Raw genomic sequence first — 27,826 nt, forward strand, 5'->3', positions numbered from 1 at the left:
AGCGAGCTGCGGACCCGGAACTTCGTGCACGCCGGAGCCATTCAAGTCGTACTTGGTGTGCGCATCGTGTAACAATTAAGCATTCCCAAACCATACCCAATTACGGAACATTCACGCGATACCCCCACCACTCTGCGACGCATTTACTCGAGTTCCCCCTGTGGGAAGATGCGGGCGACTTTTTTCACATATTTCCAATTCAGCAACGGGGGAGGGGGAGAGATGGCGCCACGTTAACATGTCCCCAAATTCTGGTCTCGCCGAAGAACTTCGTTTGCGTGAAGTTTTAGCGACCTTGTTGGTACGGCATATAATTTTTTTTTTCAGTTCACGTTCGCTAACCAAGAAAACAGATAGGTTGAAGCGTCGTGTCGGTATGCCCATTTAACTTTGTATACTGTATAAAGTAGATGTGTATGTCTAACCTTGGTGAGCGAGACGTTGATGTAGGCGCCCGGCTCTTGTATGAGAAAGCCCATGGATCCGGCCTGGAAAGGGTCCATGCCGAGGCTCACAAGGCCCCGGGTGCGTTCCAGCTTGCGCTTGAGAAGCTCGTGCAGCGACATCACCTGGTCCTCGTCCATCGAACGCATGTTGCCTGCGAATGGCGCATGCGCAAATCATCAGCATTTTACGCATGTAGTTAATTGCGCTATAGGTCCAATCCGGAGAGCATAGATGAGATTGAGAAGATTGATACAAATTAGGATTTAGCTTCTCCTGCTGAAGTCTTCATATACAGATGTTCTACGCCATAGGCGTGCGCAGGGTTCCTCATTAGGGGTGGGGGCAAAGGTTCGTCGCAGCGCCCCCCCCCCCCACCCTGCCAAGCCAGTGTATGGGCCAGATTTTGCGCCCCTCCTCTCAGGTGACTCGAAGGGTCAATGTACGGGATAGATTCCGCGCCCCCCTCTTAGGTGATTAGGGCCCCCCCCCCCCCCCTGTGCGTACGCCTATTTTCTACGCAGAGCTTCGTACTTCACTGTGTTCACACCTATCACGAAAAGCCTATAGTTTCGTTTTTGATACAGTTGAGCGAAGTTTCGTCTCTGCGCAGTTACCCAAACCAGTGAGTGAAATAATTATCATCGAATCATTTACGTTTTCTTTCAAACATCACTCAATTTTTTTTTCGCCGCTAATGTACGCCCCATGGGCTATTATTGGACGTACAATGAATAATTTGTTCCATTTTTCTTTGGCGTGGAACAGCGCTTGGACATAAATGGGGTGCATTTAGCGTTTTACGTTATATGAAGTCGTCAAGTCAGTTCGCCGTAAAATGGAAAACTTGATTGAGCATTACTTGGATTCCAGTTTACGTCCTTGCGGTATATCAAGTCGTATAAGGGTCTGTCGTAATTCGGGTTCGCTGCCATTTGCGCCTGTTTTTAAGTGTAAACAAGGCAGTAGTTCTCAATGTGTCGGCGTACACACGTGGGCAATACTATGTATGTATGTATGTATGTATGTATGTATGTATGTATGTATGTATGTATGTATGTATGTATGTATGTATGTATGTATGTATGTATGTATGTATGTATGTATGTATGTATGTGTGTGTGTGTGTGTGTTTGTACATTACAAGAATTTAGGGGTGTGCGAATATCAAATTTTTCGAATACGAATCGAATACGAATATCCACCTTCGAATATCGAATCGAATATCGAATATCAAAGGAAAAATGCCTCCACAGTAACGATATTTTATTTAACATGTAGCTATTTGAAAAAAAAAAAACATTAACAGCCTAACTGGCACAGAACACAATGTCCAGGCTAGCACAATGCACATCACAACCCAAGCAAATATCACGGCACAATGAAACTAATGACTAGATGTTATCCTGAAGAAATATGACTTGCTCCACATGATCAGGCAGCAGGCGCTCCCTTCTAACAGAGACAACCCCCCCCCCCTGCCACTGAAAAGGCACGCTCGCTTGGAACAGAAGTGGCTGGTATAGGGATATGTACATGGGGCAAAGCTTTGCCAGACTGGGGTATCTGAAGTGCCTACAGTCCGCCACCAGTCACATGGGTCACTGTCTTTCTTCAGAAGTGGTCCCCTATAGTGAACGAGTGTACGGTTAAAAATGTAAGGTTACATGATCGCCAACAGCGCTGCACGTCGGAGATGCACCAGCAATAAATCATACGTATTGGGGCGCTCGTCGCAGGCAGATATCGTGCCTCCGTGTACTTACGATGTGTATCGCTCCTCTCGGCAACGTTTTTAGCTATACGAACGCAGCAGTGTGAAAGACGAGTTATTTTATGCATGATAATCGAATCGCATATTCGAATTTTTCGAATATTCGAATTTATCGATTATTCTAAACTTTTCGAATACACGATTTTCGAATCGAATACGAATATTTCGAATGTAGCATTCGACGATTATTCGAACCTTTCGAATATTCGCACATCCCTACAAGAATTCCATTTATAAACATTTATGTTCTTTTTCGGGACCACATTTGATACACCAACGTCGTCCGCTTTTGACATTCTGCTAGACACTTTTAGAAACATAGCGATAATCTGCTCTTATCACAATTATGACGCCACAGACATGGCATCGATCGCCCCTATAGCTACCGAGATATTCCTATATTCGGCAGTTCTTGCACGATATATGAAGGTATAAGACTGTAGGATTGGGCGTGTTGGTACAACATGATTATGAGTGCTAATCAGCGCAGCCGACAGGAGGGGACAGATGTGTATGTGTCCTCTCTTCTGTCCCCTCCTGTCGGCTGCGCTGATTTGCACTCATAATATGAAGGTATTCATTAAATGTTCACTGCCCTTACCCAGCAGATCATATCGTTCATATCCCAGACACCAATGAAAACGCCATCGAAAATCGATTCACCACAAATGCTTTCTAAAAAGGTTTCATCCGTTCCAACGCGTGTTAACATTGAAGCCTCCCCGCGGAAACGCTTCCTCTAAACTTCCGGTCTTCGTATCTAGGTAATCACCCGAGTTCCGTGCAATACGTGTAGTGCATACTATATAGATACAGACTACGAGAGTCAGATGGTGCGGATATGAGTGAGTAAATATACCGCACCGAGCGTGATTGAGTTGCGTGCATGTGCGATATATCAGTGAGTGAGCGCTATACAGTCCGCGCATTAAAATAGATACAATGTGTCTATGTCTGACTTCGTATGGAGGACGACTTGCGGTGAGGGAAGGACACTGGGGGAATGTAACAATACAAAAAGTGAATCTTGTAAAGCCACTGTCGCCATTCTTTCCTCCAGTCGTCTTATGTACTCTGTCCCGCCAGTTTCCTTTTCCGCTTCCGGAATCAAGCAAGCTCTGCCGCTTTCTCGGGACGTTTAAAACGTATAATACGTGTCCGAGAAACGGAACTTACGTTTCCGCTATACACGGCGGCGCTCTCTTTGTGCCGGTAAAAGGCGTTCTTTACATGCGCGCAGTGCTCTATCTTCTCTCGTGGATTGAGTTCTTTGGATGTCGGAAGCGCTGTGTGTGCAATACCGCATGTGTCCGTGGTATATGCTCTGGCGTATACCTAAAAGCACGCGATCACGGAGTTTCCTATGCGGGGCGAAAACTTTTGCACACCCGTAAGGGTGCTTATCCATCCCACTGTCGACGAACACTATCTTAAAGGTGCTGGTTGACTCTTTCTTTTCAATCGTAAGCGCTAGTTCTGCACCCTCAGGGATGCTGGCTGACACCGCCGCAGCGAAGGGTCCAGTAGGGTACGAATTTCAGCTGGTCGGTTCACGATTACGAGTAAGAAAACGGCGCTAAGAATACAGGACGAAAAAAGGACGCATATACCACGGCGCCGTGGTCAAAATAACTAAAATATACGGATGCAAGGGTGCATATGTTGTCCTTTCATGAGAACCGGTTCATATCATTGTCAATTAGCACCCTAAAGGGGGCCGCTTGATTTGCCCCCGAGGGCTGAAATTGTTTCACTCTAAGGGAGAGTCGGTTTACGCCACTGTTAACAACCCCCACTCCCCATTTGCAGTTTTTAAAGCGACTCCAACAAAATCTTAGGCCACGTAAAAATTCCAATGAAATTTCAGACGCCGGATTCACTGAACGTATACTTTCAGTTCCCATGAACAACAACATCAGACTTCCCTCTAGGAATTTTCTTAGATGACTCCATGAACAGGGCGAAGCTCGGGAATTTAAGAAACAGTCCTCAGTCGGTGCAGCTGCCCCAGGGCGCCGCCATATTGAACGCCGAGTTGCCAAAAGCGGAAACTTGTTTCGAATTCGTCGGCTTTCGAGAAATCACTATACGTACCAGCTGCATGCGGGTATATACTTTGCAAGTTAATGCGAAACGGTAATACGCACACATCCATCTAATCTTGTGAGCTGACAATCGCGTACAATTGAGTGGTGTTACATTAATCGTGTGATGATGACAGGTTAATGGTACACAATCTGCGCCTCATGCGTTCACGGCTTACAAATGGAAGGCTATACGTGTGAGCCAGCCCCAGGATAAGGGTAGTTGCTACGAAGCCAGTCTAGCCGACAAACTTACGCCGCGCTTACAGCCGAGTTGCACTTCATTTATACGATGCCAAAACACTCAGGGTGTGCTATATTTGTCAACTAGAAGCTCCGGCGTCTGGGGGTGCGAGCCAGAAAAGATTAATAAGCGCCGAATAAAGACGAAGACATGATTAGAAACACGTAGACGAGACGACAGAGCGTTTGCCTTGTCTACGTTTCGATGGGTATGTACCAAAAGGCCCGGAAAGGAGCAATTTCTCGGGTCATAAAAAAAGGGACTGTAATGCAGGGAAGCGCGTCTGCAGACGATTTCGTAGCGGAGGGGTGCCATCAGGGGGCAGCCATTTAGAACGCTGCATCGGCAACACGGAAACTGCCACTTTGGCACGGGTCATTAAAGTCACCGTGTACTTACGGTTATACACTGTGCAACACGCGGGGAAATGGCATCGTTAAAGCGTCGATGTTCGAAGAAGCAGGCTATTTCGGCTCGCACTATTCTGTGCAGGCAGATATTGGTATTACAGTCGCCGCATCATTGGGGAATGAAAGCAGCTAGGTGTAGGATATATATAAGTGACGTATACGTCACACATCCAGCGGTTGCAAACCAAGCAACCGCGTGCAGCCGTTCCGTTCGCTTTCTCTCTTTCCCGTGTATTAGAGAGCCCGTATATCACGTGACCTACAAATCGCGGATTCAGCCAGGGTTCTTTGGGTACCGGTAAGTTTTAATCGGTGCGACATTCGTCCGAGTGGCGTTGGCAAAGGCGATCTTATAATTGTTGGGCTTTTACGTCCCGAAACCACCATATGTTTCTGAGGGACGTCGGTCGTAGTCGAGGGCTCCGGAAATTTCGACCACCTAGGGTTCTTTAACGTTCACCTAAATCTAGGTACACTGGTCTCAAGCATTTCGCCTTGATCGATCTGCGGCTGCCGCGGCCGGGAATCGATCCCGCCACCCTCGGGTCGGCAGTTGAACACCAAACCCCTAGACCACCACAGTGGGTGACAAAGACGATTTTACTTCCGACGCATGGGAGCCGCCATCTTGGGCAGGTAAACCAATGTTTTTTTTTTTTGTTTTTTAGGGGCGAAGCTTCTCATAGTCTAACCTTGTCACGTCTCCGTTGTCCGGCGTAACCACCTTTGCAAACTGCCCACTACGTCTTTGCAAACATCCCACTACGATCTATCACCGATCCATTACTTCACAGACCATAAAGCCGTTATAATGAAGGGGGAACGGAAGCCACCTTTGCAAATTGCCCACTACTTCGCCTTTGCAAACATCCCACTACGACCCATCACCGATCCATCACTTCACCGACCATAAAGCCGTTGAAGGGGGAACGGAAGCCACGTCTAGCTACCACTTACGATTAATAAAATTTCTTGTATAAATATATACAGTGTTTGCCACGTCTTTGATGATGTACTGGGCTATCGCTTTGATTACTGCTGGGCGAAACCGCTGAAGATTTCACGGTGTAACCATGATTGCTTCAGGAGCTTCGCCCAAGCTCTTCATCATTCACCCGTGGATATGCTGTGAATTTTTTTTCGTATGTCGTGACGTGACATTAACAAGGTCGTGAAACGTCGAATGCACCAACCCGACCGTTTTCATGCGTATGCCGTAGCACTGTTCGTTTATAGTTGTTGAAGATAAAAACGGTCAACAGCCCAAGATGGCGACGCCGAAATCCATCCGTAAAATAGTCTATAACCTCGGTCATTTCTTGCTGCATATCATGAGATTCATTTGTCGTTGCAACTGGTGAATGCATCCGCAGCACTTTCTGTTCCTTTAAGAGGAGTGCACGCTGAGCCCGCGGCTGCTACTGCAGGCACTAAAGGATGCACCATTAGATTACAAGCCTGAATAAACCCTGATTGGGTCAAGCAGAATTATATCGAGTGCCACCCTTGTCTCCTGTCACTATTTTCCGACGGCGCATGTTGGCAAACTCGTGGCTAGCACGCGCTGTTCACGCTGCCCGCCATCGATGCTGACGCTATACGAGCCAGTTTATAATGCCGATGCACAGCGCGTGTTCTCGTGTGAAGTTCACAAAAACAGAGATCCTCAACAAAATGAGGCGGTACTGGCATTATGGTAACTACTAATCAGTTCCGGTGTCCGCGACTTCAAGCACGACCTACTTCTACAATTAATGTTTTTACTGATTGGTTGGCCGGAATGTTGCAATCGTATACTGTGTCTCTGGCAAGCGCTCTGTCTATTCCACATGGACCATATTCATGCGTATGGAACTTGTAATTTGTTCATTTATTTGCAACCTGCTTATGGCGTGAAGACCAAGCAAGGGGAGAAAAAAACTCTCCTCTTATTTCTATTTCATCGTCGATTCAAAATGATATTATTCATTGTTCAATAATAAAAACTCTTGCCATACTACCGCTTTTCCACCATGTGGCTACAAATATGGCGATAAGATTAAATGACTTGGATATTATGACGACATTTAGCTTGAGTTCTGGCTTCTTTCAGAATGTACCCAACGGCAACCCTGGTCAGCGACTCTGTGGGGCCAAGTGCTACAGAGAGCATCGTTAGGACTAACATGGCCACCGGAAACTAGCGTCGCCCAGTGATCTTCGTCAGCTGCGCTTCAACGACTGTTGCTACTTAAACAAAATGATAAATAAGCCTAGGGACTTCAAGGGTGGCTGGACGCTCTAACTTCTCAACGACACACTTATATACTACGCTTCATGTGATGGTGGTTGTTATTGTTGAATTAACTTTATTCTGGTGGGGGTGGTGATGTTGCCGCAGGCGGGGTTAGCCTAGCAGACCTGGCCGGCAATCGCTCCGCCTGAGCGACTATTTCCCCGCAGTATGTCTCAAGTTCTCTCAACATACATCACTTAAACATGTGTCTCGCAGAAAACGTAAAAGAACAGTCACTTCCTTGCCAATCATCCGCACATCTTCCGGAAGCACAATCTCTTCACGGCATCCGTGGGGAAATGATCTTTTCTTCATATTGTCCATCAGTATCTCCATTTCGGGGCAAAAACGCTTACAGGGCCAGATGTAGTGGTCTGTATCCTCAACTTCATTGCACCCTCTACACAATGTGGAAGGAGAGCCCCTTGATATGAACAACCATGCAGGAGTGCAGGCCGATCGTGTTCTTACACTACACAGTAAGGTTGACTCGGCGCGACTAAATGCTGTTGTGACACAGGGCTGATGTGGCGAATTCCATAAAGAGCGAAAATGGCATCGACTTGTCTCTTTTGGTATAGTTGCTGATTCACAGGAGCTCTCTGACTATCGGTTGTGTTGAAAGTGCTTCGTTGGCTAGGGCATCTGCTTTTTCGTTGCCGCTGACACCGTGTGAAGGTATCCACGAGAATGTTATCTTGATTGCTTCTTTTTTTTTGTAGCTTTGTTAGTGTTTCATTTTGGCACACGAATAAATTATTTGGCTTGCATTCGACTCCGTGTAGTGTCCCTCGCATTACAAATAGATGGCAAACAGAAAAAGGCGTGTCTTACGAAGCGCGGACATACGTCGTCATCCTCCAAGCATCGCGCTCCCACCGGCCGAATAAATAGATAAATAAAAAAAAAAAGCGCTTGCGATTAGGTGCGAGTGTCTCTATATTTATTTTTACCGGATCGGTGCTCCTCCAAATCACTTCCCCCATCAGACTTTTCGAAAAGAACGCGTCCGCGTCGTTGATTTCGTTGCCCTTGTTTTTCTCAGCGGTCATTGAACGTCTGATACATACACAATATAACGTTGGGCGTGACTGCTTTAAAAGAACGCCAGGAAGAGAGCTTACAGAAAAAAAAAAAGTCTAAGCGTATACGCAGCGGAGCCTTCATCGTTATTGGAAAGATTTCACGGGCATCCGATCAAGGCGGGAGATGTGCCGCAATAAAAAAAAAAAGAGGAATTTTATTTTTTCCTCCTAGCCATTTCGGTGTGTACGTTTGTGTTCCCGGTGTGTCTGTCGCTTCCGCGTGTATGCGCACCAATCAATTCATCTCTAAGAAAACGCTTTCTTATCGGACCTGACAGTCACACTCACGTATATTGGTTCCACTCATTTCTCTAAATAGCAGCAGCCCCTTTCCAGAAGCTTCGCGACCTCTGAATTAACCTTTTGCAGGTCCGAACAGTGCCTTAACTGGAGATCGCCGAAATCGAAACTGGGAGTCCGCGGCCTCCGAAGTTGTCCGCCGCGCAACGGTGTATACAATCAGGGGGGTTTTGAATTCGCATTTTCCTTTTCAGGGTAACTTGAAAGCTTGCGACGCCAGTCGTCGCACGCTTCACTCCTGTCGCCGCGCTGTGACCCCAAAAAACACGGCGTGCTTCTCGTCACCGCCGCCGAGCATGCGTATACATTCCCCGTGAAAAAAAGCTCATTGCGGCCTATATTTTGCTCGGCCACAGCGGCGTAATCTTCTGAACACACATGCCAGAAGTCTGGTTATTAATAGCTTGCGTATAGCGTCATTTCCGCGGGTTCTTAACGTACTGGTACTCCAACATGGCGGCTTTGGGGACCTCGAGGCAACATATGATCACGTGGCGGTTAATCTGCTTCAATGTGACAACGACGACACCGGAACTTTTTTGGCATCTGTGCGTGAACAATGAAAGAACCTGGTGCGATTTACTGGTAACATTAACGCGTCATCACAAACTTCGCGTGCCGCCATGTTGGTGCTCCAACATGGCGGTTTCAGTAACATCAGTGCAAGCTTATACGTTACGCCATTGACGCAGGTCCTTTATATACTGGTACTCCAACATGGCGGCTTTGTTGACATGGGGGCATTATGATCTCGTGGCCGCCTGCTTGAATGTGATGACGACGCCTCTGGAACGTTTTTGGCCTCTGTACGTGAACGAAAGAACTTGCATGTGGTGTACTGATTACATTAACGTTAATCGCAAACCATGTTGGTACAGGCAGGCAGGCAGGCAAAGAAGTTTATTATTATCCGGAGGCGGCGCTCGACCCCCTTTAGGGGGTGACACCGGTGGGCCACTCCCACGACGGGACGGGGAGGTTAAACTCCACGGCCATGTCGCGGGCCCTCTGGATGGGTACACCAGCATGGCGGTTTCAGTGACGTCAGAGCAAGGCATTTACAGCTGGTATGTTGCAAAGCTTTAAACACCATCAAGGATGGGCAAGAAGTGCCGGCGTGTGCTTACTTCTCGACCTGTTCTCAGCTCTCTTTAAAGGAGTACTGACATGAATTTTAAAATTTTTCGGGTTGTTGCTCTAAATGAAAGCACGGGTGTCGAGAACCCTAAAAAGAGTGTCGTGGTGCCTGGGGATGTATTGCATATATTTTTAATACCGCTTCTTTCAACCAGCAGTTTCGGTTTCGGCTTCGAGAGGGCGGCTTCATAGTGACGTGTCAAGTCTGCCCGTGACGTCACGGGCAGACTGCAACCCACGAAATATGCACCTGCTGTCCTTTGCTGTCAGTCGAACGTGGTTCATGATGAGTGAACTGTCGTCCAGTGCCTCCGACAGCGATTTCTGTGATTTAGGCTGCATGCAGAACCCAGATTTCGCAAACCAAGTGAGCTGACTTGAAACGTCATAGGGCTCTCCATGCGGTGAAGCTGCCTTGCAGATGCTGGGAGATGAAAACTTTAAAATCAAATTTAAATATTTATACGTGCTTCCCGGATGCGGTGTGGGGAGAGCGTTAGCACTACATGCCAAGGAAACCAAAAACGTCCATTTTGCTGCACTTCAAAATCGTGTCAGTACTCCTTTAAATCATTTTAAAGATGCCAGACATAGCGTCAATTGTGTAGACGTGTAGTACCCTTCAGTTACAGAGGGAGCTTGCGGTCCTTTCATCCTGGATGAACGTCCCGGGATCCTTTCAGAGCATTGGCGTGTACTGTTTTACGGCCCCACGCAACAGCGCGGAAAACACGGTACATGTGCGCCGTGAAGTGGGGAGTAAAAGAAGGACCGAGAGCACACCGGTCTTTTTATATATCTTCTTTCGTGCTCCACCGGGATATAAATTGCCCGTCGAGTCCAGCGGCTACGGCAACGACACATCGGCGGTCCTCCGCGCGGGGTGATGGCAATCATCCTCTCGAGGCAATCGTGCGCGGCAGCGATCTGGGGGAGCAAGCAATTGGGGGGTGCCCGCGGAAGACGGAACACCCTCAGGAAGCGGCGGCACGCCGCGGAGGAGGAGAGTAAGAAGCGTGCCCGAACACCCTTCGGAAACGCGCACGCGCGATGGGCGGAGAGAATGCCGAAATGATCACTGACACGCCGGTGGGAAATAAAAAACGACGTCTGCTGTTGGTCGGTCCCGTGCTCGTCTCTTCCACTGCGGGGCGCGCTGTTCGTTTCTTGGTGTCAGTGATAAATGCCGAGCAATGAGAGAGAACGTACAGCGCGCTATTTATACCACATCAATCCACAGCCGCAAGACATGCAGAACTGCTCTTATGTCGTGTGTGTGTGTGTGTGTGTGTGTGTGTGTGTGTGTGTGTGTGTGTGTGTGTGTGTGTGTGTGTGTGTGTGTGTGTGTGTGTGTGTGTGTGTGTGTGTGTGTGTGTGTGTGTGTGCTTCGTGCGCACTCACAGACAGCCTGAAGCCCTTTCGAAATCATTCTTGTCTACTGGCGTCTAACATTTCTCGGCAGTGTCTCCTTCGCATTTTTTTTATTTCCACCTTTTCTTGCGTCAAATACATGTATTTGGTTATCAGAGAGTTTTAGTGACGGGGCCTCAAAGCGGCTTGCGTACATAAGCCCTTGCATTCCTTTGTATTTTCCATGGTTGCGGCTGGGAGTACAAAGCAGCTCTCTACGCAAGCCGCTTTGGGGCCCCGGCACTAAAACTCTTCATCTTGTCAACTCAACTGTAACACACCAACGTAGCTTCCTCCAACGTTACATTATTACTTCTTTTAAACTCTAGGAACACGTACGTTCTGGCGCTTCAGTTGAGTGTCTAAGTCGGTACAGACGTGAGCATTACGAAAGGGAACACCGAACTCACGTTTATAGGCATCCATCACGCCTGATGTGCGGATACGAATTAATGTGACATACTAATACGCATGTACCTTTCCGCTCGAACATATAGTGTTCATAAACCCTCTTCTGCTTCGCAACTGTATATCCCCAATTCTCTCTTTAAGGTACTTTCAGAGTTCCCTATGGTGACCACCCGTCCCGTTACTCGCGGGACTGTCCATGTCTCTTCTTCCATGTAATTCTTCCATTGATGTGCTTTCCGCACCACTCCAGCGCACATCTTCGTACAAATGTCGCACCTATACCATAGGCGTGCGCTGGGTTCCCCATTAGGAAGAGCAAAGTTTCATCGCAACTCCCCCCCCCCCCCCCCACCTACCGTTGGTAGAGTCCAAGAGACAGCACGTCCCACAATGGACGAAAAATAAAATGAAAATGAAACGATGACGTGCTTCCCACAATGGACTGCCTTTGGTACTTGGCTTTCCGGGATTAAAGATAAGAATTAAACAGTTCTTGCAGTGTCAGGTTCCTTCGGCCACCATTATCGTCAAAAACCTGCGTGGGAATAACCCTGCTCTTTAAACAATGAAGCGACAGTTCCTAATGAGTAAAAGTGTGGGGCAGTACCAGTACCATAAGAAGCTTCGGCCATGACGTCACGTGCAAGCTATCAGTAGCCGAAGTGCATGCCCTTCAGAAAATAAGCATGAAGTGAGGCATCCGTAGCTGTGGCTGGCCGCAGTTACCATTTGCGGAGCCCAGAGAGCCATACGAGCCCTTCTGCAGGGCTAACGGACTTAAGTGACTGCCGGTAGATACGGTGCACTGTGCATGTAAATGGCGAATTGTCTGCACTCGTGATTTCCCTATCTCTCTTTATTACCATTTTTCCCTTTCCCGCGTGTAGGGTAGCAACCCTTACTGCTTTCTTTGTATTCCCTCCCTCTCTCACAAACTCGCTGCTGACGCGCTTTCGATATCCGCTTTAACCTGCTTTGCTATCAAACTGGCAGAAAAAAAAAACACCATTTTTCTTCGATCGCTCGCAAGTACTGCCCCCTTTATTCCAGACACTCTTCCTGACTAAAAAGGTTCGACAGCTCCTACCACACACACCACGTGGAGACAGGAAGTACCAGATATTCTAAAGGGCGAGTGATTTTGCAAACCAATCGCATGTCTCCATACACCGACCACGATGACTTCGCGATGACCCCAAAAGAAGAGTCATCCGAGGTTGACCTCCTTGAGGTCGCAGTCGTCGTATTCGTCTTTCATTCTTCTGTACTGTCTTCAGTAACACACCTATAGTATGGCTGGCTATTCCTAGAGCAGCTTATATCTTTGTTTCTTACGTGCTCCTCGATTTCTCCCTTCATTTTCTTTCTTTCTTTTCTCAGCCAAAAGATTCGGTAAAGCGACAAAGCCGTTTATTTTTCTTTATTTCCTTCCGTCTTTCCTTCTTACCTTCACCATCACTTTCGTTGCCTTTCTATCATTTTTTCTTCAAGGAATGGTGTTGCGCTTTCTTGTCTTCTTGATATATATATCTATTGAAATCCCGTGACCGTTCTGCCTGGCACTCTCTGGCAACAGACCCTTGCGCTCACTGAAGTCCCATCTCTCTTTCTTTATTTTCTTACCTCCTGGCTCACTTTATCTTCTTTTCTGTATTTCTGTCTCGGGCTACACAGAAATGGTCATAGCGATAAAAAGTCGCGCATTCTTGCTTTCCTAATACATCCAATGAGGTCCCTTTTACATGACACTCTTTGCCTATACTTTGCGCAAACGCCATTAAACTCCATGCTCTCCTTTCTTTCTTTCTTTCTTTCTTTCTTTCTTTCTTTCTTTCTTTCTTTCTTTCTTTCTTTCTTTCTTTCTTTCTTTCTTTCTTTCTTTCTTTCTTTCTTTCTTTCTTTCTTTCTTTCTTTCTTTCTTTCATGCATAGGAGTCCTTTGACTTTTTTTTGTGAGTGCAGACTTGCCGCGTATATATGACTCTCTTTAACGAGACACGTGAACTCCCCTTGGAGATCATTAAACTCTCTTTGGAGAGTCGTGAAACCCAAAAGAGAGTTAACATGTCTCCTTAAAGAGAGTCATATACGGGGCAACTCTGAACTCATCGAAATGAGTAACACATACTCCTCTTCTTTTTTTTTTTTTTCTTAGAGTGTAACACCCAAGGAGGTTTCAAAAGAATTGCTGGAGTGAAAATGATGCCTCAAGAGTGAAGCCGTATACCCACTCTAAGATGGCGGCCGCAGCCGTCATCTTAGTAGGGGCACGATAAAAAGCGTTCAGCGAAGAAAGAGGAGCGTTTTCCCCCCAAGCCCTAAAAGTCTAATATGCCACATTTTTCCGGACAGATACTGCTCAGTGCGTTCTTGCGTGACTGTTTTCCTCGAAGTCGTGGCAAATTCTATCGGAGATCAAGTCATCAATGCTCATCTCGACGTGTTACGTTCGTCGGGAACAATAATCTTTTATTTCAGAATTAACCTATAGTGTTTACATTAACAGAGCGAAACAACTTTGTCTCTATAGCGAACACACCCAGTAAAGGGCATCTTTCTAAGAAAAAGGGTGTACAAGGACTGGCTCACTTTAGCCAGTAAGGCGATGCTGAGAACTTCCACATCCATTGATGTGATGAGGGCTGAGTGCAAGAGACATCTTTGGCGGTCGGTTGATCAGTCGGTCGGTATAGCCTGTGGGCCAGAGAGCACGCGAGGGCATCGCGGAAGAATATATATTTTCTTTTTCTTTCGCAGCTGCCCGACGTTTGACGGTGAGGGCTACTTCCTCGTTGAATGCCAGTCAGAAGGCAACGAGCGTCCATGTCTTTTCCGAGGTCGCGGACCTTTCTTTTTCTTTTTTTTTTTCTTGAAGAGCGAGTGAGGACCTAGCTCCGTCACGCGTCGTGGCTGTATAGGGGTCTGAGACGGCACGCGCAGCGTGACGTGAGCTGACGTGTAACGCGATTGACGTCGTGCAGCTGACGACGACGACCACCACCACGCCCTCTGGGGTTTGTAGAGAAGGCGAATTTGGCAGCGGCGTATATGACTGCTATAACGGGAGCTTTGAAGCTATCAGTCGCCTGCGCGGATGGTTGGTTAGAAGTTCTTTAGGACAAAGTGAAACTTTAAAGAGCTTGCAGACAGGAAACTGCAGCGAGCTTAAACTATCCGTAGCAAATAGCGTATGGTTTGGCAGCTCGAGTCTCATAACGATACTGACGAACATTTTAACAGCCTTTCTTCATTTTTTAGTGGACCAGTAGTGAGTATACAGTGGGGCTTACCCAATTTATGTGACACATAGGATAGGACGAATACTATGTGGCACATAGGATGTACGATGGACGAATTTCGGTTTCGCCTGGCCATATACAGATTCTTTGTTTTAAACAAACGCACCGCATATAAATATACCACGTTCCGAATCATGCAGCGTACCACGAATAGGAAGTGCTTCAAATTCATATTAACGGCCACCAGCAGTACTACATATGTGAAGACAGATTATGAAAAATTTCTGCCCAAGAAATCTAGCTCATTGGACGATAACGCTATTGACGGGGTGCTGACACAGGTGTCGCCCCATCAGAGGGCTTCGACAAGAGGAGTGACTTTCGTCAAGGTAGCGCAGATTGCCCTGAAGAAGACGAGCTCCAGCGACATCCCCTGTTCAACGATTTCTCACCGCTTCAAGCCTCCGCATTCCTTCCCAAGGAATATAATAAAAAAAAAACATAGCTGATCCCTCTGTCATAGGAATCAGCATAACACGAAAGTGAAACGTGTCTTCACAGACGTAGTTGAGCGTTTGCTGTGCATCGTTTCGTCACAAGAGCGAAGGAATGAATGCTATAGCAAGAAATTGTAATGTCATGCGAAGAACGGCAAGCAGCTCGAAAATCGCAACGCGCTGCTCGAGCTGAAAGGACGCATGAAAAGAACATACACAGGATGAGCGCGAACTAACAACTGTCACAGCTCGGCAGTTAAAGCGCGCTACTCAAATACAAAGGAGGACGCATGAAACGAACGCACAAGTATACACAGAATGAGCGCGAACTAAGTGTCACAGTTTTAACTTATGTGTGTGTCCGCTGCAGTGAGCGGCCGCTGCAGTGAGCGAGGTAACCTTCGTGGTCTCTGTCTCTTCAACACGAACTTACGGTGAGAGCACTAGATGTACACCCCCCCCCCATCACGAGCTAAGCGCGCGGGCACGAGCGACCACGCCCTGTTGAGGCGCGCGCGCATCGCAACGCGCGGGACGACGACCTTTAAAGGGACACAAAGAGCAAAACGATTTTTCTCGCATTAGTAAAGTAGTCTTCTAAGATACCAAAAACACCACGCTTGCTGCGAAAAGACGCTTAATAAGCGAGAAAACGCGCAAAAAGAAAATACAGCTGGCGACGCCACCTTGGAATTCCCGCACCATTTGCCCGTGACGTCACATATGTTTGACGGTGCCTGCTTGGGCCTACGTAGTTCCTAATCAGTTAAATCCAAGTACATTGTCCTCTGAGGGGGCCGGAGACTTGACATAACGAGTTTGCGGAAATTTCGTCGAGCCAGTGGCGCCAAAACACGTAAAATGCTCTTTGAAGCCTTTTACGTCACGAATTACAAAGTTAGGCGCGAAATTTAAAAATGAAACTTTGAACTTGGTTTTTTCCTCTAATAATAAACTGATGGTGGTGAAATAAACTACACCAGAGTTCTCCGAGCCCACTTTATCAACCTATACCAATTCATTGTTTCTCTTTAGTGTCCCTTAAAGCGCGCCCTTCGAGCCCTTCGCGTCATCTCGCTGGTGATAACGAAAACACGCTGAAGTGCCACCGATCTCTGAGTACCGCCAACGGTAAATGGTGTATATATATAGCTCGCCGTTAGTATGCTGAAGAACGTGCCGTCTGGGGCCGGGTCAGTTCGCGCTGCGGAGCGAGGGGTCGTATAGGATCGACTCCCGGCAATGGAACTTTTTCTTCTAGTTTTTTCTTTGCCATCTGTTAGTGTATATTTTACAACGTCATATCCGTGACGGAAATACGTCAGTGGAGCCGTGGTGGACCCAGGCATAAAACACCTTCGTGTTAATAATTGCTGGGGTTTTACGTGCCAAACCACCATACGATTATGAGGCCCGCCGTACAGTGGAGGGCTCCGGAAATTTTGACCATTTGATGTTCTTTAACGCTCACTGGCATACACAGTACAGTGACTCTTATGATTTCGCATCGAAAATGCGACCACCGCGGTTGGGATAGAACCCACGACCTTCGGGTCAGCAGCCGAGCACCGTAACCACTGTACCGCCGCGGCGTCTTCCAATGAATAGTAGTTATACGGTTCGGTACTGCATCGTATGGACGTTCAACGCCACGCCTGTTACAGCAAGTCACACACATCTTCCGCCTCGACGCGGATATTCGAACCGTACGAGGAAACGGCAGTTGGCTCGGCGACGGTACGGTGCACGGAGGAAGGAACCCAATTCGTCCGCGATCAGTGGACCACGAAAGATCCCCGCCTCGCGGCGGGGTTTGTTTTTGAGCGCGCTTCTGCCGCGCGGTGACTCCATACTGCAGCAATATAATGTGTGTGCATTTCGAAAACCCTTAGTTTCCAAAGCAATCCGCGACACCTCGCACCCGAACTTTCTCACGCGTTGCGTTATGTCACGAGTCAATCCGCAGACATGCCCGTCTGTCTATGGCCGAAAAGAAAGAGAAAAATTGGGCCGACTCCGAAGGTATCGTTACCGGGCTGACCCGCGACGGAGGTTAGGCAGGCTTCCCATGGTGCAACACCGGGCTGACCAGCTACCTGGCATTCATCCCTTTCCCAATGCAGGGGCTAAAAAGCGCTTTAATCACTCCGCGCACACACTTGACAGTGGTCCCATGTATGCACGTATACACGTATACACGTATACACGTATACACACAGTAAACCAGTTCACACCCTTAAGGGGGTTTTGCCGTGTCTATGACAAAAAGGCATTTTGGCGGTTCAAAGCATCCATATCACGGGGGGTTGCCAATCGTCTAAACACCCTTATCACTGAAAAACAGTGATAAAATAAACGCCAGCACTCAGGAAACATACAGTCGCATCAGAATAAAGGGGACACGTATACGCGCCCAACCATACACACAACATAGCATTGGGAAACACTAAATGGACAGAGCGCTCGCGCTTCACAACCAGACACCTGCCGTCGGGTATATATAGCCATGGTATCTGAGCCGCCATTCAATGCCAGTGGGGATATTCTTGTTTTGCATAATTAAAGAACAAGCATTCACAATATACGCATAAATTTATGGTGTGCTTGCAGATAGCCCTAAAACAGATAGATCTGTTAATCTAAAGCCGCGTAATATTCAACGCTTTTTTAATTAGCAAGTTCCAATTATCAGCTGGCACTCTGTCTTATGGGCCACAGTTGTTTCGATAACCCAGAACACCTTTAGCTTCTAAGGGGTGTTTTAGGTGAAACATCAACCGTTACGCAAACCATAGTGCTATTTGGGGAAGCAGAACAACCTTAAACCGCAATTTTTGCAAATTCTTGTTTGGCAAAAGAGTGTTTGTTTTCTTGAAATCCCTCTGACGGTGCAAAATGGTTTACAGTGTACGCGTGCAAACACGACGAAGAAGTAGAACACGCACACAAGGTGAGAAAGGGAAGGCTAGGTGTATAAGATTAAATGTGCATTGTTAAATACCTGTACGCAAGTAGTCTGCAATACCGTACGCACATAGGCGAAACATCACTCTCCCTTCAACACTTCTGCAAAGCGGCCGCAGCAGGAGCAGGGACAAGCAGAACGAACATAATGCTGTATACGAAGATAGTGGATAATTCCCGTTCGGTGAGGTTATTCCCTAATTGAAGTAGACCCGCATGTCCCGTACCATAATCATTTAGCATCATATGCGTTCATATGGGGACATACAGCTTTTCATACAGGGCTGTATAGAACTACACTATACGCATAGGCGTGCACAGGGTTCCCCATTACGGGAGCAAAGATTCATATTAGCCCCCCCCCCCCCCCCCCTCGCGTTGGACGAGCCCAAAGGACAACCTGCGTCACAGCGGATGAAAAAAAAATGCAGTGGCTAGCTTGGTTGCCTCGATATACGTAGCGTTAGCAAAGGTTCAGCTGATTATTCTTAGCTTTCCAGATTGTCTAGGATTATTAGCCTTCTTCTGTTCATTCTTCCTACGCTGAACCGCTAATTGCCAGGCAACTACTTCGGGATCCGATGAGATAAGCTTCTCGGCTCTTCTGCGCCATTGAGCAGCATTTGCGCTCTCCTTCTCCATGGCATTACCCACCTGCAAACGCCAGTCAGAGGCGCTATGAAGCGGCTCCAGCGCAGTGTCAGACGGCGACTGCACAGCGAAGGCGAACAGCTGCGCGCGCGCCGGCGTCAGTGTGTCTGCCATGGCTACGACGTCACTCCTCTCGAATGCGCAGACCAGCAGCGGCGAGTCGCGCGCGGCGGTGGCGGAGAGCGCGTGAGATGCCGGCTCCGGTGAGCCAGCTGTGTGACATCACTGACCCTCGCGCATGCGCAGCACGGCTCATGAGGATCCACGCGAAATCTGCTCCGGCTAGGCAAGTGTAGATAACGCTACAAAAAACATAGAGCTATGACGTGCTTCCCACAATGGCCCGCCTTTGGTCCCTAATTAACCGGCAGTAAAGATGAGAAGTAAACTGTTCTTGGAATGCAGCATTAGGGGCCTTTGGCCGCCATTATCGCTCAAAACCTATTCGTCCATCCTATGTGCCACGGAAATTGGGTAAGCCCCAGTTTATACTCACTATTGGTCCACTAAAAAAATGAAGAAAGGAACACATGGGCGGCGAACACCAATTACGATTATTTCTGAACGGACGTAACCAGTAATTGAGAAAAGCTTTAATGAACCGTCGGGATTAACCAAGTGAGAAACACCGGCTCCGCACGTCACAGCTTCGCTAGTTTACCATGCATCAGTATACGGAGTGCTGGGGCTGCGATTTTATTCGCGATAAAAGTGTTGAAAGTGAGCGCTGTGTACACGTCTTCTCCTGTATGTCCTGTCGTTTTTCTTGCGCTGTTGCTTGAAGTATATCAGGCCCTTATAGAGCCGCCTCGAACCTACCCTTTATTATTGATCGCATCGAGGCAAACTTTGAGATTGGGCTAGTTGGTAATCCATGTTCAACAACCAACGCAGAACGGACACGAAAGGGAACATAGACAGCGCTCGTCTATGTTCCCTACAAGAAAGGGAACATAGACAACACTCGTCTATGTTCCCTACAAGAAAGGGAACATAGACAGCGCTCGTCTATGTTCCCTACAAGAAAGGGAACATAGACAGCGCTCGTCCATGTTCCCTTTCTTGTCCCTTGTCCGTTCTGCGCTGGTTCTTGAAGATTGATCGCAACACTGCATTCATTTGATTTTTGTCTATTATTCGCTTGTCTCTACATTATACTCTGTCGTGGCGCTATCTGGTTGTAACAGACCCTTGTACCATTAAGCTCTATTTGTCATCAATAACTTGCCGCCGCGGTGGGGCCGTGCCCACAACCTTCGATCGAGACGTCATCAAGAAAAGTGGGCGGGGAAACCACTGCCTTCCATGGTTGCGCTTAGTTGGCGGAGCATCGCATGTGTAATACGAAAGCCGCGTAATTGCTTCTTTAGTTCAGAAATTATCTTTTTTTAATTAGCCAAGTAATCACTACACTAGACAAGTGTGCTGGCGGTGAAACGGGACAGACGACCGAACATCGTTAGCCTTCGTACCGACAACGTGAAGAAACCTTATTTGACCAGGTAATTTTGTACACACGTGCACACACAAACATACACACACATACGCACGCACGCGCACACACATACAAAATAGAAAAGCTTGGCTAACGTCCGTCAACCCGCGTACAGAAGATAACACCTGGCTCGTGCACTTCGGGACGAATGGTAAATCGGGCTTCTGCACGACGCATCCAGTGTGATAGTTGTGTAAGGAAATACGGAAAGAAAAAAAAACTCAGGTGTGGTTTTCCCTTTCCTCTTCGTCATCTCTTCATTCTATAGCAGACGAGATGAGAGCGGCTATTTCTCTAGCGTGTATATATACTTCCTGGTTTCGATGACGTAATCGCGACACTGCGCGAATGCGTCTAGTCTGTGCGACCCGGCGTGAACGCTCCACCATGAACCCCTTTAGCTAACCAAAAAGAAGAAAAAAAAAGCTCTTTCCGGGGACGCGTCCCATCTACGCACCGTTTTTTTTATTTCTTCTTCCGTTCTTACTTCCTCTCTCCCTGGTTACAGAGTCCGGTTTGGGTCAGATCGGAAGCGGATATATACTTACGAAAACCGGATTCGGTGACCTGCAAAAATAAAAAAAAACCGTAGCGACGTGTGCGCGTAATACAAGAAGTTACCAACGACGTGTTCTCGACAAATTCTTGTTTCTGTCTCTCTTTCTCTGTTTCTCTATAGTTTTGAAAAAAATTGAAAAGCCGTTGTTTGGAAAGTTGGCTAAATATAATGTTGGTTAGTTATACAATAGAGTGCCAAAATACAAGCTGTGGAAGAACGGTTGACTCACCGCGGTGGTCTACTGGTTATGGTGCTTGGCTGCTGACCCGAAGGTCGCGGGATCGAATCCCAACCGCGGCGGCCGCATTTCGTTGGAGGCGACATGCTAGGGCCCAGTGTGTTTAGACTTAGGTGCACATTAAAGAACACCAGTTAGCCAAAATTTCCGGAGCCCTCAACTGCAGCGTCCCTAATAATCATATCGTGGTTTTGGCGCGTGAAACCCGGGCCAGCAATTATTATTATCGAAAGAAGGCTGAAATATAATCCAGTTAATGTTTGCGCCTTCCTACGCTCTTAAGAGGTGTTTACGCCCTTTCAAACTTATCTTCTCTTCAAGATGATAATCGTCAACTATCTTGATGTCCCTTTAATTTCCATGATTTCACGTCACGTGTCCACTACTTCAGGTTACGAACGTCGTAAAAGCTAGGAGCGTGACGCAGCATTTTCGACGAGAAATGCAGAGGGCGCCGAGTGTTCAAGAAAGGAAATCCAAGCAATACCATTGTCATTTATTGCTTAGGAACATGATACAGCCCGCAGAGAGTAAACTTGTTAAAATGTATGCACAATATAACATTCATCTAAAAGAGGGGGGGAAAACGATTCTGGTGACGTGATGGCGAAGACAGCCTGTATAATTGAAAAGTACAACTAAGTGCGGTGGATCAGTAACAGCTATTTTGGCGAGTTGGTCGAAGGTCATGCGTGGACTGCTGAGTAAAGCACTGAAACGTGCAAAGCGATCGTCTGTGGCTATGGGTGCATCTTTCCACTAACCACCTTTCCGCACTTCGGTGCTTTGTGCTGCATTAAGGTCACGAAGCCTGCGAATTATGGACATGCAAGCAACCTGTCACGTCTTCCGACAGGAAAGAACGGTCTACACTCAGTCAGGCAGGTAACAGCAATGTAAGGTGTATCCCCGCAACAACTGCTAGAAAACAGAAGGTCTGTACTCTCCGTGACGTCACTTGTAGAAGGGCCTGCGTTCCTGTCCAAAGCCGTAGAGTTTCGTACTGAAGTTGACAGAGAAAACTCTGATTCATCCTCACGATGTTTCCTTGGTATTGTTTGAGTACGAGTCATACGGACCTTGGGGAAACATGATAGAAGAAAGCTAGGTTCTTTTGAGATATGGTGCTGGCGTAGAGCTCTGAAAATCCCATGGATGGCCGAACGAAAAAAAAAAAATTAGCGCATCTTGCATTTAGTCGCACAAGGCTGGATCACTGCAGAACTGGCGGGTACCTAGCTGGTCCTGGCTTGGCTTTTACCCTGTCCCCTCTCTCTTTCCCACCCCTTGCTGTACTATACATGGCTGTGCGTGCTCATTCTTTCTTTTTTTAAATCTGTTTCTTTCTCTCTCATTCTTTTTCCCTCTGTCTATTTCTTTCTCTTTCGCTTTTTCTATCTTTCGCTTTCTTCCCTTTCTTTCTCTATGTATCGCTTCCTCTTTCTTTCTATCTCCTTCTCTCTCTCTATTTCATTCTGTGCTAAGCTGTACTCTCTCTCAATTCCCTCCTCGTTTCCCTCTCCTCACCCTCACATCTCTCCTTCTCATCCTCAGTTTCATTTCCCACACCCTTGATATGCTATACTATACAAGACCACGCTATGCTCTGTTAGCGTGCCTGCAGCCGAGTGGTTACGACGCTAGCCTTCGGATCGTGGTACGTGGGTTCGAATCTCGCTTCGCCAAGAATTTCTCTCTTTCTCTTTCTTTCTATCTCTTTGTTTTTGTCCTTTTCTTTCTTTCTCTCTTTACTCGTTCTCTCGCCTATCGTCAGAGTTATTGCATCACCGCGCCGGACAAGTCGACTCACGTGTTATGGGAGCGAAGCAGAAGCGGAAGAAAAGGATGAAGACAGCGCGTGCCGGTTCATCATGATGATAATTTTCTATCTACTACACACGGCAAACCTCGAGCAGAACAGCTCTGCTGCAACAAGATAACGGGCATAAGAAATATCAATGCTGAATGTCATTTCGAAGCTAAGGTAATGTTCAACGGAGCGGAAAATTAATGATGAAGCAGAAGTGAAAGGTAAAAGAAAACAAGGCCACCCATGGACGAATGGCCAGGCGGCATTCTGGGGGTAATAAGGAAACACCTATAGCTGAGCTTAATGAACTCGCATTAAATACGATCTCGTACCTTTGTTTAATATGGGATCTATTTGCCACCATTGGGTAAATGTCGAAGTGGCTCTACTTTTCTCAACGCGGAGGACAAAGAAATGTGTGAGCTTACGCATGGTGAATTGCTGCTGTGTTTGTCAGGCACTACATGGTCGAAAACAATAACTTTTCCAAGGCAGAAAGCACTTTGAAACCGCAAGCACGAAGTTTGGGCAAGTCCACATAAAACACCGTCATTTTGTATCATTTGATAGCTGCAGCTGAACCGCCGTGGTTGTAGCGACTGCCGACACAAACGCCAGATTTTGCTCTGGTGATATTTGTACGAAACTACATACAGGTCCGTGGTTTGTAAAAAAAAAAGAAAGGCGATTGTGCTAAGCTTCGTCTGTGTCCTGCTTTAAAATGTAGATGCTGTCGGGCGAATCACACGACGTCATTGCTGATGCATATGTAGGCGCTCAGTGCGCACAGGAAAACCCGGAGTTCTTAACTTATATGCTTTATTTAAACGCTGTATCCCAGACGCTACATTGACGGTGTTCTGACAGAGTGCAGACATCTTAGACCTTGTTTGTCGAAGATATATCTGCACCGTTTTGGGCAATGTTCAGATATCTTACATTGCATAAATGTTGTGTCTCAAAGATATCGAGACAGTGTTCAGATATGCAACCCATGTCGCATCCAGAAGATATACTGAGCACGTTCTTATAATGTAGTAATTTTTTTTACTTTATTTAAATGCTGCATTGCGAAGGTATTTGTACAGTGTTCTTAGAATATCCGGACATTAAACTTTGTATCACGAAGACTATATTACGACAGCGTTCACAAATCTTGCATTACTTAAACTTGGTATCACGAAATTCTCGACAGAATTCTGACTGTTCACATATTTTACTTTGCATAAAAGCTGTGTTCCGAAGATAGTTACTTTGAAGATATGTATCGCGAAAATATCTTCACCGTGTTGTGACAGTGTTAAGATATTTTACTTTACGTGGACCTTGTATCCTGGAAATATCGGAACAGTGTTCAGATATCTCACTTAACACAAACATTGTATTCAAAAGGTATTTGCCTAATATTTTGACAGTGTTTGGATATCTTACTTTACATACAAATTATGTATATCTTGACAGTGTTCTGGCAATGTTCAGATAGCTCACTTGACTTAACCGCTGTACCCAAAGCTATCGTAACGGTGTTCAGACATCTTAAGTTGCAAAAATGCTGTATCCTGAAGATATTTGGAAATAGGCGGATAGCTTTCAGATTTCTTACTCTACATACAAGTTCTATGCCAAATACATCTTGACAGTGTTCTGACAATGTTCAGATACCTTACTTTAAACGCTGTATCTCGAAGGTATCTTCGCAGTGTGCGTTTTGGCAATGTTCAGATACCTTACTTGACATAATCGTTGCGCCCCAAAGATATCGCAACACTATTCAGATATCTTACTTTACAAAAACGTTGTATCTAGAAGATATCTGCAAAATATTCCGACAGTGTTCGAATATATTACTTTACAAACAAGTCCGCGTATCATAACAATGTTCTGACAATATTCACATACTTTACAAAAGCGTTGTGCCTCAAAGCTATCTTGACATTGTGTGTTGCGAAAATGTGCAGATACCGTATTTGACATAATGATGTATCCTGGAGATATCGGAAGAGTGTTCAGATATCTTACTTTACCAAAACCTGGTATCCAGAAGATATTTGCAAAATATGCTGACAGTGTACGGATATCTTACTTTGCATAGAAGTTATACACCAAATATATCTTGGCAGTGCTGTGACAATGTTAAGATACTTTAATTGATATAACCGTTGTATCCCGAAGATGTCAGGGCAGTTCAAGTAACAGAAATCTTTTTATGCAGAACGTATTGCAAAATATGCTGACAGTGTTCGGTTTTCTTACTTTACATGCAAGTTATATACCAAATAAACCTTGACAGTGCTCTGACCACGTTCAGATACGTTACTTTACAGAAACGTATCTCGAAGGTATCTTGACAGTGAGTGTTACGACAATGTTCAGGCACCTTACTCAATATAAACGTTGTATCCCGGAAATATCGGAACAGTGTTCAGATAAGTTACTTTACAAAACGTTACATCCAGAAAATATTTGCCAAATATTCTAACAGTGTTCGGATATTTTACTTTACACACAAGTTATATACCAAATGTATCTTGGCAGTGTTCTGGCAATGTTCAGATATGTTACTTTACAGCAACGTTGTATATCGAACGTATCTCTACAGTGTGTGTTACGACAATGTCTTAGTTTTCATAAATTTCGTGTATCAGGTACACTGACACTCTTATGATAGTGTTCAGCTATCTTACTACAAGAACGTATCCTGAATATGTCTTGACAGTGTCACGACAATGTTTGTATATGCCTTACTTTACATAGTGCTGTATCTCGAAGGTGCCTTGACAGGATTTTGATAGTACACAGATGCCTCACTTTAGATAAATCGTGTCTCCAAGACTACTTACATCTATAGTCACTTTCCGGTGCTACACAGCCACCTCTGCAGAGAAACTGTCCTCCAAGAGCACTGAAGCTTTTCAAGAGGTCGAGGCAACCACCCGAGTAAACATTTAGCGCGTCTCTTTTCTTTCTTTTACTTTCACTTCTTTCTCTTTTTTTCACTTTAAAGAGATGACCTGCCGTTTTGCTTCGCTTCCTGGGGAACATGTACACCAGCACGTACTTACACACTCACCCCGCATTCGTGTCACGCATATAGACTACATAGCGTGAGCGAGCGTTTTGCCACGGTCCCGTTAGCGCTTTGAAGATCCGGTGTGCACTGTAGTAGCCCGAATAGTTTCGCACGCCACTTTTGACACAGTCCAGCGGTTCACGGATCACGTAATCACCAACGGAAAAGATTGCGAAACATGCTCGTGAGTAGTCTAGCGAAAGCTTGTGTACAGTAACGCTGTAACGTGTCACGTTCGTGATGGCACGTGGATATCTGAGAGGGCGCTTGAATAGCCCGCTGCGCTGTGGTTGTTCATGTCAATGTGCTAATTTTCAAATATCAGTTCCCTGATCACCGATAATCAATTTGTCCGAAAATAGTCCGCTACATTGAGAACATTGGCTTTCAGCCACAAATTATACATATATTTCTCAAACACAGATTACACGGCGTCGACAGGCTATATGAATACAGATTATTAGAAAAATATCTACTTCTCGTACACAAATGTTAAAAGTTATCTTACGTCACTCACAGAGCTACAATCCTGCACTGACACAAAGCACACACGGAGCCCTGAGGTATGGAAGGTACCTTGGTCCCGAAACAACAGCCTGCAATCTTTAACCCGCAATACTCCAACCATATTAAACCGGTATATTCTCAGAACCACATTAAATAAAAAAACGCCTGCATGACTACTTTTTATCTTTATAACAACTCTACCCTGCATTCAAGTGCGAAATGTCGATGCTACATTTTATGTATATGTGTGATGTATGGTTATTGTTATGATTGGATGATTATGAATGTTTCCATGTGAATGCTACGTAAAAATCACTCTGTGAAATGTGTAATGTATATGCTATTGCCAGGTAAGGGACACTGGGCCGTCGTCATGCTGCTGCGACAGCTTTTTGCCCAGATGTCTCTCCAGATTGTCTTTCTGGTGAATAAAATTGAACGTAATGAAATGAAATGAAATGAATATGATCGTGCGCTTCTCACACTTTCATTGCACTCTATACAACAAGAATTTTGTGTGATTTCAAGAGTCTTCTGGTAGAATAGTGACGATGGCATCCAAGGCAGCGTGAGGGTCATCAGGCCACCTTTTAGACGTTAATCACTGACTAAGGACATATTTCGAAGTTCAATGACTATGTTAAGGGCATATTTTGAAGTTCACTGACTGTATATTAGGATATCCACTGGTCATATAGGACAAGTGAAATTGACTAGGTAAAAGCAGTTTCCACACGGACGACTCACCCGTTATGTTCAGACCAGACGAAGACGACGGAAGGACCACCTCGTCACCAGACGTAACAAGCTTCACGACGCACAGCGCCATGACGGCCACGCTGACTTCTTTCGCGAACATTTCGACGCGGGCTATTCCTCGGGGCTACCTCCGCATCACTGTTGAAACAAACCGATCTCGCTCTCCTTCGCCGAAACGTCCCTCTTCCGTCCGTCGACGCGCCTGCCGCGATGTCAGTCACGTGACTCACGTTTCCAGAGAGTGCTCGAAGTTCGAAAGCGGGCGAAATCGTAACTATAGCCGACGACGACGGCGCTGTGCGCCCACCAACAGAAGATCACAACACCACCGGCAGACGTTCAGTCCACCATCTGTTCCCAGCGATGGCAGCGCGAAGACGACGTTGCTTTTCGCCGATGGACGCCCTTACGTTGTCTGGCAGGGAAGTTAAGACAGGCCCAACCTGCTTCCGTCCTCCGATTTC

At 46.4% G+C, this 27,826-nt stretch overlaps 1 protein-coding gene across 1 annotated transcript in view; it reads right to left on the minus strand.

The window, feature by feature from the left end:
- The window catches only part of LOC119399930 (uncharacterized), a 39,872-nt gene extending 12,298 nt beyond the window's left edge, over window positions 1-27,574 (minus strand). The window contains exons 1-2 of the mRNA XM_037666825.2: window positions 27,351-27,574; window positions 426-598 (exon numbers count right to left, since the gene is read on the minus strand). Of these exons, the coding sequence (XP_037522753.1) occupies window positions 426-598; window positions 27,351-27,462 (285 nt within the window). The 5' untranslated portion in view covers window positions 27,463-27,574. The remainder of the gene's footprint in view (window positions 1-425; window positions 599-27,350) is intronic.
- Between the last annotated feature and the right edge of the window lie 252 nt (window positions 27,575-27,826).

The sequence above is a fragment of the Rhipicephalus sanguineus genome, chromosome 7, assembly GCF_013339695.2.
Source record: "Rhipicephalus sanguineus isolate Rsan-2018 chromosome 7, BIME_Rsan_1.4, whole genome shotgun sequence".
In the NCBI taxonomy this organism is placed as follows: Eukaryota; Metazoa; Arthropoda; class Arachnida; order Ixodida; family Ixodidae; genus Rhipicephalus; species Rhipicephalus sanguineus.